This window comes from Mugil cephalus, chromosome 9 (genome assembly GCF_022458985.1).
Source record: "Mugil cephalus isolate CIBA_MC_2020 chromosome 9, CIBA_Mcephalus_1.1, whole genome shotgun sequence".
NCBI lineage: Eukaryota > Metazoa > Chordata > Actinopteri > Mugiliformes > Mugilidae > Mugil > Mugil cephalus.
In genome coordinates, this window is record NC_061778.1 from 17632640 (window position 1) to 17647164 (window position 14525).

The window sequence follows — 14525 nt, forward strand, 5'->3', positions numbered from 1 at the left end:
ATCTATATGTACAGGTTGTTATCAAACATCTACTGCCTACAACTGAGCAACACATTTAAACAATCTGAATCTTACTAATCTCTTAAAACCGAATGTGACAATTATGGTGTATTTGCACTGGCGTCCTTGAATTACTGCAGTTCCGTCACGGTTTGCGCCATCGTAAAAATTCCAGCGGTTCTGAAAGCTGAGACAACCACTATATTGTGTCATTACAGCGCAGTTTACTTGCGTTTCTCCCAGAAGGTTATTACACTCTTATAACATGACGTAAGACAAAGTGCAAGTAAACACAACTCCACCATATAAATTGTAAATAACCATCAGATATTGAAAATGGGAAAAGCACTTACTCACAGGGTATTTTTACTGTCAGTTTTGGGGCTTAGGTGTTAAAGAGTTACCGGAAATTAAGTGTTTCATGGCATACAGACCTGGCTTGTTCTCTGTATATCAGACATACTTCCAGGGACATTTTTTTCCTTGTTAGATAAATGGCCTATGAAATCCAAATGAGTTACCTGTAAAATGTACGTGTTTAGTTTGGTTATGTGGACCAGACACAATGTTGTTCAAAGGAGTTGAAAGGAGCCTTGGTTTGTCCTGAATGCAGCCATGGTTTGTCAGTATTTACTGTGGTGACACACTTTGTTTGCTGTTTAGGAGAAGGGCAGTTACCACACAGGACTGAACCTGGAGTTGTGTTTACTTGTACTTTGCCTTACGTCATGTATGTATTGTGTGGGCGTGTGACCAGTGTAGTTGTTACCGCTGCCGTTTCATTCTCATGACATTGCGAATGGCTAAAAGTGCGAGAAAGCGAAGCAAAAAAAAAAAAAAAAGGCAAATATTGGGAACTTGGCTTTAATTATGAGTCTGTAAACCAGTTTACAAATTCACAGAAGTGACATCGTCACCTGATCATTTCATTCAGTTTTATTTAGTTGATCTGTAGAGATAGAAAAAGGTTTGTGAACTGTAACTGTTATGTCTGTCTCCTTTGCCTTTGAATACTTTGATTAATTACACTATTACAGAATATTTGGACCTGAACAAATCATTAAGGTGGTCACTGAACAAGTTCTCATATTTGTTTAAGTTTGTGTTCCCACAGAACCGAAACTAAAGCAAAATGTTAATATTATAAATTAAACTTAAACTTTTTTCTCCCTTTGGCTTCATGGTGAGCCATTGGTGCCCTTGATAATTGAAACATTGCTACACAAACCAGCAACATGATACTATACTGTAACACGTAACTGCGTCAAATAAAAGGTTTTATCACTTCACTTTATTGCCATTTTGTTAAGAATGTTATCTCAAGCACACCTCGCCTCCATGTGACTTTCACTGATTTACTAAAGATAAAAACCCATGAATGCAGAGTAAACCCAAATCGAACGTTACGATGCCAGTTCCAGCGTTTCTGCCCAACGGCTCCTGTTTGCATTCTGAGCCTATGACGAGACAGTTTCATGGTGTAATGAAAGAGGTTGGGAGACGGGCGTCCCTTGTTGTCTTTGCAGTGTGTTGATGTTGTGATACGAGGGAACACTTCAGTCAGCCTTTGTTTGTTGCTTTCTACTCTTTGACGATGCTCAGTTATCCGGGTCCATTGACGGGCAAAAGATGAACAGACCTCGATGTTATATGTTTGAATCTCTTCTGCTTTCCTTTGGTGTTTAGCTTCATCATTGTTGTCTGAATTGCAGTGGTTTTGGCAGATTAAATGCTACTTTTGGAAACGTGATAAACGCAGCATAGAACGACTTGTTCAATAAAACTTAGGTTCCTGCTTGATGAGGGATGGATCTATTTTACAACACAGACAGACCGCTAATAATTGCCTCTGAACAAGAGAAACGGTACCACCTGCTGTGTCTCAAAATAGTTGATTCATAGACCTAACCACCCAAATGATTGGTGGTGCAGTTTTTTCCTGACAGCCTTTTTTTTTCCAACTGCACTGCTGCCAGATCCAGAAAAAAGAAATAGGTTATTACATTGAGCAACCAGTCTCAGATTATTTCACATTCAAATCAGATGTGGTCAGGTTGTTTCAGACACATGCAAATGAGGGTTGAGGGAACACTTTCATGTATCTTTGATGATGAAAGAGGACTCCAGATGAATAAATGTATACTGTCTGAGTACCTCCTTCTGTTTGAGTAGAAGCTCCTTTAGACAGATCATATGGATTCTGCACCCACTGCTTCTCCTTGAAGAAGCTAAATTACCTTTCTCTCAGTGAATGAGCTTTGTGCACTGTTACCCTGTGCAGCAAACATGCACCAACCCACCTACAGACCTCTCACAGACCTTGTTCACTATATTTTGAAGTTGCAGTCGTGCCTGGATTTGCTAAACTGGACTAAACCTATTAGCATTTCTAAGAATCTATATGCAATAGAGAGTCTAATACTGAGCAGAAATTAAACCAGAACCAGAGTGTTGTGGTATGAATGGAAGCTAAGGCAATGTAGTGGGTCTATGGTCAAACTGTCTCCAGTGAGTGGTTGTAGAAGAGGTTAGGACTTTCAAGAAGGAATGTCGTGTAGACCTGACTTGCCAAGACCTGACTTGCCAAGGCTTCCAAAAGCTGACGGAAACACAGAAAGTTTCTACCAGTTGGAAACTGATATGTTCTGAATCATGTCTTAGTTAAAGCATCCGTACATTAGGAAAATGCCGCCATGGTCTTTACCCGCATTGTGCATAGAGTGACCAAAGCCTCCGAACTTACTAGTTATTTCCATAGTCAGAATCCATGCAGCCTCACAGTTTGCATCAAAAAGAACTGTGTTCTTCCAAGCAAGTGGATAATTTCCAGATTTTCGCAACCATCGGTGGCATTTAGCTGTCATCTAGTAAGGTCTGAGAAAGCCTGTTAAAGCTACACCACAGCAGTAGTAAGCCAGCCAAGAGAAACTGCAAATTATCTGAGGACAAAGGCAGCGCAAATAAGGATTGATCTTAAACTCTCCCCCCCTGTGGCTCCATCCAATTTGGATCTAATCCTGTTTGTTCTGGCTTCGGCAGAGGCTGCTACTGTTGTGCTGCACATCAGTCGGAAAGTGAAAGAAACTCAGGCCTGAGTGTCAGCCTACTGCTGGCTGTGTTCAAAACCTAGCCACCCAGCTCCTAATCCTGTCATGCTGCTGCTAGGAGACAGACTGAGAGACACAATCCTCTGTGCACACAGTGGACAATATAATACAACAATCTCTTCTTCCATATGGATAAGAGAAAATTATACAAATCCTGTGTTAAGCTGCATCGTGTGAAACAAAAGGAACTGTGGAATTTAAAGGTGGGGGTGAATTGAAGAAGACCAGACACATTATTTTTGCTTCATTAAGCAGACAAAGTGGCTTCTCAGACAATGTCTGCAATGATCTGGAAAAAAAAAAAAAAAAAATGTATTAGTGCAGCAGGACACCGTACAGAATGGAAGAAGCTACCAAGCCATGATGGATTATGAAGCTAAATCATGTGTAAACTAATGTGTGGATTTAAAAAGATAAAATACCAGTTATATGGATAAAAATATGGCATTCCTTGATGAACTGCCTCACTGTAAGTGTTGCTTGTCATGTTAGCATTTAACAGCAGTTTACCACTGGTACGGTGGTGGAGAAATTGTGTATGAAACAAATATGGTTCATGAGTAGTTTGGGTTTTGGTTGAATTATTTAGAATGACTGTGGTAACCCAAAGAATAACAATCAACTAAATTGTACCCTGGAAGCCAGACCAACTTGCCTGCACCCATTTTTTATTTTTTTTGTGTGGAAATTTGGTCTGGGATTGGTGAATTGGGAACTGATTATGTGCTGATTAAGTTTGGGCTGCCTTTATGTGGTGATGGACAGAAAACAAACCGTAACATACTCATACATTTCATCTAAGCACTGTTGTGTTGAGTTTATTTGCAACTAAATGGCGCTGATTGTTTGAAGGACTTTCTTGCAGAGGTATTTTTTTCTTCATATCAAATGAAAAACACCTCATGATGAAAACCAAATGGTGCATTACTAGACTTTGGTATTGCTAAAATAAGTACGCAACAAACTCTAAGCTCTGTGAACACCAATAGCCCGGCAAAGCATCACATTTTGCTGTAGCCTGCACTCATTCATATTTATATTAAATTAGATCTGAAGGGATGTTCCCCTCTAACATAATGATTTCTTTAATGCATCTGTGTATTTTTTTTGGTCTCTGCACTTTAAAAGTCCAAGAATGTTCTTTCACAAACATTTCAGAAAGCTCAAATTGAATGATAAACAAAAGTAGCAGAAAATGGGAAACTTCCAAAACAGTGGAGGAAGTGTTTAGAAGGGGCGTACATTAATTCAAAGGAAGGGACAGAGACAGACTACGAATAGCCCTCCCTGCTCTCTCAGCCCAGACGCTGTCCATCAGTTGAACAGGGACCCTTGAAAGAATGCTGCCGAGGCAGAGCCCGGGCCAAGACACTGCTCTCTCTGTTTAGCTCTCGAGACCCTGGAGGAAAACACACTGATTTGGAAGGCAGACGATAAGACGCAGTGAGACTCCTTCATTCATTCCGACTGGCTCCCGGTGCCTCGGTTTCTGAACGACCCTTGCTGTACGCTTGCAGCCACAAATAGCCCGGCCACGCTGTCCTTTAGGATCGACACAGAGGCCGATATTTACAGTATGAACATGTTAATAGTCTGTATTTTGGGCTGTTGTTTATTACCCTGAAAAGTTGCCATTTTTATATGAAAAGCAGCATTATTTATCAGTTAAACTCTGTTACTTACGATCTACCAGCTCTATAAGGCTGCGTACGTGCCACCTTCGAAGAATGAAGTTCCTTTTAAATTCTTAGCACAGTGAGGAAACCCACAGGAGGGACATACAAACTCCTCTTAGAAAGAACGGGGGTGTACTGGAAACTGTGAACTTTCTTGTTGTGAGGTGACAGTAAAATCAACTCAGTCACCTTGTGGGGTTTGTGCAACATCAGTCACCGAGAGCTGCTTTTCACCTGCTATGACTTTGAAGCACCGGCCTCCCAGGAGAGCAGCTTTAAGGACAGCAGTGTGGGTCAATTTGTCACTCTTTGAGGGGGCTGTGGTCAAACCTCTATAGGAACCCTCACAGCAATAAAATGCTGGAGAGGCTGAGTTGGTGGGAGCGCGAGGACTAACTAGTAGTTTAATTAACCTGTTTAAATGACAGGTATTAATACACAAGGAATGTCTGATTGGCAATACATTGTGTTAGACGACAACATATTGTATCAGAACACTTTTTTTGCAACAACTCTCAGTCCAAAACGATGTTATTCTTCATCTTTGATGCTTGCAAATGTGATTTCACTGGGTATATTTTTAGGCGTCTCTTCATTCCTATGGATATTTGTGCGACAATGATCTGTGGTTGGTTGAAATTTGGCACCATGCTATGTAATAACTAAACTATCCACCTAAAACTATTTGTTGAATGACTGAGTAGTCTAAAATAATTGTCAACTACTGTAGTACACAAATAGTGTAACAAATAGTAATTTTCATGGGAATAATATTAATTATTGCGATTTGCTGCTTATCTGTGTCATATAATGATTGTAAAGGGTTTGGCTTGTTGGTCAAATAAGTTATTGAAATACGTTATCTTTAGCTTTACAATGTTTTGTTAGACTACTGTCATTATGGCCTTGTCACATATAAATATATATATATAGTACATTGTACAGAGGCTTGTAGAGCTTTGAGCAGATTTGATGGATATTTATGATCTAATCTGATTCCAATATGTAACACTATGGTAAATTAATGCAACTTGGTTATTAAATAATGAATCGGATTGAGCCATTGAACAGTTTGTTTAGAAATGACGAACATTTCTCCTTAACTGAGACGGCTTCAGAGACTAGTCCTGGCGAAATAGGTCAGGATCCTTCTGTGAAGTTGAGAATTATGTATAATGGATGGCTAAAGGAAGAAATTCTAAAATTTGTATGTACAGTGGACCAAATTATTAATAACCACTAAGGTACTGTTTCCCCACGATTTAAAAAAAAAAATGTCAGAAAACATTTTCCTCCTTCGCCTGTTCGTGCCTTCTCATTTTCTCCTCATCTCTTTTTAATCCACCTCATCACCTTTTACTGATCCGCTCTCTTTTTTCCTCCTTTCAGGGGCGTGGAACCGTACGACCCCCCCACCACAGTGCTCGTCCAGAGACACGAGCCCGTGGGTTTCTCCACTATACTCAGCAGCACCGACTTCTTCCAGAGCGAACAGAACCGCAAAGTGATCCTGGAACAGGTGGACAGCTTCCAGCTCCGGGACAAGTACATGTTCGCCACCACCACACGGGTAAGAGGGAGGGAATCGGGTTTCTTTTTCTCTTTTGTACTGTTCCCAGTTATAATGATTGTCCAGCTTAATTTCGCTGACATCGTGGGTTGATTGGCGAGTTGACGTTAAATTGATGGAAGGCTTGATGCTACACTCAAGTCTTGCTTTTGGGTTTAGGGAAGATGTGATGGACATCTGAAACATCTAGGGGAATGGTCATATATGGTCGTGGTTTATTACATACAGCAGAAATATGTCAGTGTCTATGCCAATGTCAGTTTATATATAAAGCCCATTTAAAAATGTTGACTATAGTACTGTACCGAGTAGTCAAAAGACGTAAAAATACAAACAACGACAATGAAGAAGAAGAGGTAAAAAAAAACAAAAGTTAATTAAAGCTAATTTAAACAAAACGGAAAGCAGCTCTTTAACTGTTTCAAGGTTTTCATAAGGGATATTAAAACCAGGTCTAATATGCAGAGACAAACTGTCAGCTGAGGAGGCAACTATCTCCCCTGTTCTTCAACTGAGCCAGAAGACAGCGGTCAGCAGACCTGAGTGACCTTAAAGGGACGTGTGGTTGTAGGAGATCGGAAAGATACGCTGGAGCCAGACCGTTCAGTGATTTATAGGCAGGGAGATTATGTTGGCTGACTGAAAGAACAAGATAAAAAAGGAAAAAAGCACAAATATAAGCATACTATGTAATTATGTTGTATCTATTGTAGAACATTTTGAGTAAATACAATCTATAATCAATCTATCTATAGATCTACAGATACATGTTTATGTGTGGGTTAGAAGCTCTTCTTCTTTGGTGTGCATGGGTTGGGTCTTCGCTGATTTAGCCAGCTCTCTGGAGTTGCCAGCTGCCTTACTCTGTGAGCAGGTCTGGACGCACAGTTCCCACTGTCTTCTGTGCTGTTTCAACCACCAGGACCAAGTCCTTCTGGTTCCCTGCTGCGCTGCTGGCAAACCGCACCGCGACACACTGACAGATGCTTTCTGTAGTGAAACGAGTCTCTTTTTGAAAATTGGAAACGGGAATAATTTTCCAGCTGAAGCAGTAAAACCAGATTCAGTTTCTGTTTGGGTTAACACTTTAAAAGGAACTTTTCTTTGTGGCTTACTGGAACTGTTGACACATATTGAGTTTACTGATAAGGCCCCGTTCTCTGTTATGTGCCCGTTGAATCAATGGAAGCAGTCACAGGGGCTTTTTTTTATCATTATGTTTTTTCCATTAACTTTATTTCAGTCAGTCGCTAGTGTTTAGTGTTTTCTGTATTTTCCCCACTGTTCTCTAAATGTCACAAAATCTAGAAGGCTTTATCTAAACTGCCCCACTGTTCAGACACAAATGGTGTTTCCTGTTGTTCACCTTCATACATTAATATAGGCAAGTGTTACAACCATGTAGTGAGCGGCCATTTTTCCACCTTACCATAATGTGCTGAGCATAACAGACGCTGGATCAATATTTGGCTAGCGGTGCACATGAAGTGCAGTATGTTTGTCATCGTTGGTTTCCAGTGTTGGAGTGGTGGAAGCCTCAGTCAGGCAGCAGACGAGCAGAGCGGAGCAGATGGTGAAAATGATTTGGATCTCGTCTCCTGCCTTGTTTCTCAGGCTGCCTCGGACAGATTTGCTTTCCTCTGCGTTGCGCGTCGGCTCCGGCGTGGGCTGACGGGAGCCTGTAGCTGCAGTGTTTTAGAAAACAGACGATCGTCAAGAGAGGCTGGCTGCGAAGGATCCGTCTGATCTCATAATTGTTATCAGATGGTTCATCGTGCCGAGTTAACGCATCTAACTGCGCTTCAAATCAGCAGGGGAACACGGGGATCTGCATGAGCTGTCGCTGCTATGATGGAGTGGCTATTTGCATATTGCTTAGACGCTTAGAAGGCAGAAATCACTTCACCCTAACTATGTTTTGGATGAAGTTTGGTAGTTCACTGCAGTCTAATTGTCCGTGGGTGAAATGATGGGAATGAATCTGAGAAACGCGTTTTTATTCCAGACCAGCGACAAGTACTTAAATCTGGAAATCACTTAACCCTGTAAAATTAGCATCTTTTGACAGCTGAGTCTGCCTTTAAAGCGAACTTAGCTGGTTAGTTCCTAGGAGCCCAAATTGTCACACAGGCAGCTTCTGCTGTGTCAGAGCTTCATGGGGTAATGCTAGGTTTAAATGTCCAACTAATCTTCTCTGTAAGGACACGAGCTAACAGGAAGCTAACAGGAAGCTAACAGGAAGCTAACAGGAAGCTAACAGGAAGCTAACTTGTGCCTGCTGCTACCTGCCTCGCGGCTAACAAGACGGTCATTGTTGTAAATTCCTGCTGGATGCTTCTGTTCCTGAGGTTGTTTTACAAATAAGAGTACATGATGGCAGAATCAGACAGGTGCATGGTACTGGCATGTGTCCAGGGATGTAGTGGTTAGAGAAGCCCCCCCGTGTTCATGGCTGAGGTTTTATGAGCAATCACCGGGCGCTTCCCAGAGCGCTGAACCGAGTGTACACACTACTGTGAATGAATGGGTCAAATGCAGAGGAAGAGTTTAGGGATCAATAAAGTGATAAAGCTTGAAGTGGAGACCAAGAGGCATCTGTATACACAGCTAAGGGAGAGGTTAACACAATAAGAGCATTAATGGCATAACACGGGCTCAAGTCAGGACAATGTTTGGAGGTTGTAATGATGGTGTGACATCTGAACAAGTAAGGCAATTACAAATGTAAACACTGTCAAACTGATGGTTCATTACTTGCTACAGAATCACACTCCTGGATGTGTATCTGCTACCGTGTTGGATGCGTGTTTGTCTGTCAGTGCTAACGTGCTGTTAGCCTTGGTTGCATCAGCTAGAGGACGGTAAAAAGATCCCTGATTTACATCACTGCCTTAATCATCTTAACTGAATTTTCAGTTGTGCACTGTGTATCCCATCAGTGTGTGAAACTATAATGCTCACTAATGTCCGCTCATCAGACAAAAAGGGGAACGCTGAAATGATGGAGTGACTGAAAGCAATCAATAACATCTGCCTAAATGTGCTGAGCTAAATGCAGGTTTAAACTATCAGATGTAGAAACTGCAGAATAAAATGATGAGTCAGAGGAAATGAAGGGGGATTAGGCAACAATGATTTCACAACAGACATCGAGACATCAGAGTGTCGCCTTCGAAGTTGAGTTGAACTGTATAACAGGAATAACAAAAAAACAAAAGATGTAAAGCCACTCGACATGGCTGAGGGCCGTTGTCGGGAATTGAATGGAGGAATATTTAGTTCTTTGTTTTCCACTCTTTTTGCACTGAACCAAAGAACCAACCATCCTCAGTAACTTAGTTCCAGGCAGCACTCCGACTTTTTTATTTGATAACGTGGATTTAGGTACAGGTTCTGGTTTTGCTTAATACGTTTACCATTAAATCGCAGGAACATCGTTGAAATCATACTCACTTAATCATCCAGCTTTAGCTGTTAGGCGTATTTCAAATAAAGACCTTTATGAGAGTCGCATTTATTATGCATGAAATTCACTATATGAAACATATTTGCATTATACACACAACAAACTAAAAAACATGAAGCAATAGTCCCATTTTTATTGTAATTTAAGTTATGTTTTTTGCCTGTGTTGAATAGTTGTTCAGTGGGGAGAGACTATAATGAATGTGTGGTTAGAGCCTCAGTATATGGGGCAGTAACCTGCTCGGTCTGGTATTTGGTTGCCCCTTATTATTTTTACCGACATAAACTAGAGGAATGGTTTTCTTTATTAAAACTCTGTGGCAAACAAGAACAGTGGTGAGCGTTCATCAGAGCCTCTGCTTGTGAGAGCGGAGACACATTCACAAAAATAGATGGTTCAAGAAACAGGTTGAATTTGAATGTTTTGTTCATTAAAAGTCTCCGTTGTGCTCTCTTTCAGCCGAATGTGTTCCTAATGTAATCATGCACTACTTTAGCTGAACATTATTCTGTAATATAGGGACACGCTGAGCATTACAACAACATTGGGATCATATTTGTGCTCAATTATTTTTGACATCTTTATAAACCCAGGCCGTTTTCGCCTGTGTAAATGAATACCACATCATTATCCATATGAAATGCTACCTCCTCTATCAAGTTATTTTAGTCAGTTTCTGGTCTTCTCATCTGGGGCGGCTTCTGTGATTAGTTTTAATATGATTTGAACAAACTTTATACGGCGCAGCGGCCTGTTCCCGTCTGACAGTGGAAAAACAAAACAAGTGAAGTAAAGTGACTACGTTTATTTGCTGGTATCTCCTCATATTTAGCAGCTGTCTTAACTGAAGCTTATTGTGAACCGACATAACTCAGATGCGCCATCAAATCAAAGAAAACTCAACTATGTCACTACAAAGAACTGGCTGCCTCTCAGCCCCCCACTCACAGAGCAGATAACATCTGTAATCTAGATTGGAGAAGAAAACCTTCTCAAATTAGTCTGTGACCTAACACTGATCCATTTAGGGCACGATGACAGAGAGAACAGAGAGAAACTTCCAGGACAAGAAAGACAAATGATGTTAGCACTCATTTCTAGAAAGTCAGAGATGAATTGTGGGAAGTGATGAGTTCACGATAAAGTCAGGGACAGTTTAATGTTAACCTAGCCGACTGGAGAGAGGGAGTCAGAGGCACAAGGATGGGAAACCAAATGATCGTTTTTGAAATAGAGTTGGTGTCTGTCAGAACTCATTACTTGACAGATTTACTCAGCCTACTGATTTGCCCTTTCAGACTTTTTATATTTGCAGTTTAAAATATGTAAAGCCTGTTTCAGCCAGCTTTCGGCTGTGTGATACTGTCTGTGTTTTTTATGAAGCCGAGCTGTACTTCCCCCCAAACTGTTGTGTTTTTCAAAACGCGCTCACGCATATTTTCCACTTCAACTGGCCGTGCCCTGAACAAATTCACATCTCTTCCCGTCCACCTTTCTGTGGACGGTTTGCGCAATCGGTCCCGTTCTAATATCGCTCTGTGTTTCCCCTTCGTGTCGTTGAAGTCAACTTACCGTATCTAGGCCGGGGGCATTCTTATTTTTTTCATCAACGCTTAATATGGAGCCACCGATTTATCCCGCTGTGCCTCACTGGCTGAGCGGTTGTGTCCCCAACAAATGGACTATTTCCTGTTGACTGAGTAATGTTTGCAGAGAGCCACAGTGCCTCTTTGTTTTATTAAACGAGTTTTCAGATGTACGCTCTTGGATAAGTTAGGATCACGGTGCTTTGGATGGAAGAAGGGCGTCAGAAAATATCAAGATACAGACTGACACAATTCCAGACCTCTAAACTGGAGCCTTAATCTCTCATTTGTTCCACTCACTCCTTCCAACCTGAAATCAAGTAACATAAACACAGCGTCATTTTGAATGATAACACTTGTTATCACTTAAACACACACATACACACACGACTTCCCAGCAGCACAGTCTATGTTGTAGCCATTGACCTGTCTGTGACCTCCAGACCAGTCCAGCCCTCAGTGCACAGCCACTGCCCCTGGGGCTTATATGGAGATAGCTGTGGATGGGGGAGACTGGAACAGATGCAGACTGACCTGTCACAAACCATCAGCTCTGTTAGCCGCTTACTGCTAGCACAGCCGTCTTTCTTTTCTGCCTTGCTCATCGGCTAGAAAATAAATAAATAAATTAAAAAAAAAAAAAGATTCTCATAGTCTGGTCTTTCTCCCTTCCTCAGTCTTTGGCTCGCACTAATAGGATTAGAATAATGGAATATCACAAGTGCTTTTTGGCAGCATTGAGCTGCTTAAGCTAATTAAAGAGGCAGAAATGGAGAGTTTTATCTAATAGTAGGAATCCGGAGCAATAGAGTGCCAAACAAACCTTAAAGACATCAGCCTTTGGTTCCGTCGAGGACACCCATGGAAGATAGCCGGCTAAGCAGCGTATTTAATGGGATGCAGATAAGGCCCACGGTTATCTGGCCTCCATAGTCCTTCCCATTCAGATCTCAGATTCTCTTCAAAACCAGCCTGTTAAAAAAAAAGAGAGAGAGAAACAGGAAATGGACATTAGAGCAGTAATTCCTGATTTTTAGTGGTTACAGAAGCTTTTGCATTCTCATAGTTCATACCCTTAGTTTAGTGTGTACCTCAGATTGCCTGACAGTGGCAGTGACCTTAAAAGCTAAAGAGGTAAATCATTTTTTAGTGCCACATTTTCCCCTTACTGACAATGTTCTTCTCAGCAAAGAGAGATGTGGTATTATTTATTTTGTCATGGTGGGCAGTATGAAGGCTGTGATTTCCACAGTAGCACCTTGGCTGAAACCTCACCCAGTTGCTACTTCCATTGCGTAACAGGAAATGGCACAGTAACCAACAACCTGGTGTTTCTTTGAAGAGCAGGTGGCACTGGGGGGAAGTCAGGCTTCCTTAGAGGAGTGGGTCCAATTGAGCGCAAACCGTTGCCCATAAATGAGGGAGGGTGAGAGCCTCATCTTATTGGGGGGAAAAAATCTTGTTCATTTCAGGCCCTTTATTTGGGGTGAAGAGTTAAACAGACCCATCGATCTATAATCCACTTTGCTCCAGGGATCTCCAACTTTGGGCAAATTTAGTTCAGACCCAGTAAAAGCACAGGAAATTTGGGTTCCTGTCCGGCTGTGGTCAGGTTAGCAGAGTTAAGGTTAACTTCTGTAATCTGGTCAAGTATGATTATCCGTCTTTTTCATTTCGGTTTTGATCCAGAACTGCTCATCAGTACTTCTGGCGATCCATTTCACTTTGTTCCGTATCAGTTTTTGATTCATGGTACGAGGGAAACAGCAGAGTTGGAAGGTATTTTTCTGTGCTTCTGTCACTTCATGTGTTCGTTTCACAATATACAAAGTCATTTTGTCACTGAAATTATGAATCAGAGCTGCTTTAAATATAGCATCCTGTCAAAGTGCATTTCACTTTAGTGGGTTTAGTGTCACCGTTCTCCAGACCTCATGTGAGACAAAAACACTAACAAAACCACTGCTCATTCATCGCACATAGGGGACTATTCTCATGTAATTGCATGACTGGGAAAGAAGCACTTCAAACTGCAGACATAAGCACCTGAGATTCATTGAAGATAAAATATAAAATACCTAGGAGCTTTATGCTGTATTACAGTCCCATCTGGATAACAGTGTTGCCTGAGGTGCACTGGTCTGGTGGATCATGAATATGTAACAGGTAATCTGTGAACAAGAGGCTGGAATAGAATATAAAGAGAATCTCAGTTCCAAAACTATAAAGGTCTGAAACTCACAGAAGGCGCTTGGCCTGCCAGGCTTGGCTTGTATGAAATTCATATTTTTAATATAATGTCATGTTAAAAAAGGAAGTGAAGGACATGCACTCTTGCTGTGGGGTGAGTCATTAACAAATGTTGCCTTGTGGATGTTTACTGAGTGGAAGTGGAGCTTTCACGCAGAAGATACAAGGAAATATTGAAGAAGTACTTGGCGCTAGTTCAGAGAGGTTCATAGAAATCCTTGAAATAAATATGTGATTTGCCATGAAGGTCAGATTGTGTAGCATGTATGAGAAGTTGTTGCGTGTTTGAGCATTTATGTTTTAACAAAGGGGAAAACTCTGCAGCATCCAAGGTTGGGGTCATACAGTGGACAGAGAAGGGATTAAACTTGCAGCTCAGGAAAGGGATTCTTGCATTTGTAAGAACTAATAATCATATTAATTTTCAATGAAGAACAGCAAAAACTGTGCTTGAATCAGAAACTAGCATTTCTTTACTATTTAAAACTTGTTCAAATACAGCCAATGGGAAATATTTGGAAACATAAACATGATGATCATGAGGGAGAGAGATTATGCCCATTTATATTAAAAAAGCTGGCATTAACTGGCATTACAATTGCTTGCAAATTAACAATGAGCTTGTCAGCAACAGTACTTGCTAGACCTCACATATTGGTCATGTGACCCCCTTTTTTTTTTAATTGTTTTTGCAAGTCATAATGGTCTGGTGGTAATTGCTCACATGAGCTTCCCCTGAAACAGAGTAAGGAGCTCAGACATAGAGTAGAGCTACCGCCCCAATTGAAAAAAAAAAAAAAAGAAAAAAAAAAGAAGAAGCAAAAAACAGTCAAACAGTCATTTGATCAAAATGCTTCAAGGGTGGCTTCC

The 14525-nt window shown here is 41.1% G+C and overlaps 1 protein-coding gene across 1 annotated transcript in view; it reads left to right on the top strand.

The window, feature by feature from the left end:
• sorl1 (sortilin-related receptor, L(DLR class) A repeats containing) overlaps positions 1 to 14525 on the top strand; it is a 77099-nt gene that overhangs the window by 25955 nt on the left and 36619 nt on the right. The window contains exon 6 of the mRNA XM_047593701.1: positions 6173 to 6353. Within this exon, the coding sequence (XP_047449657.1) occupies positions 6173 to 6353 (181 nt within the window). The remainder of the gene's footprint in view (positions 1 to 6172; positions 6354 to 14525) is intronic.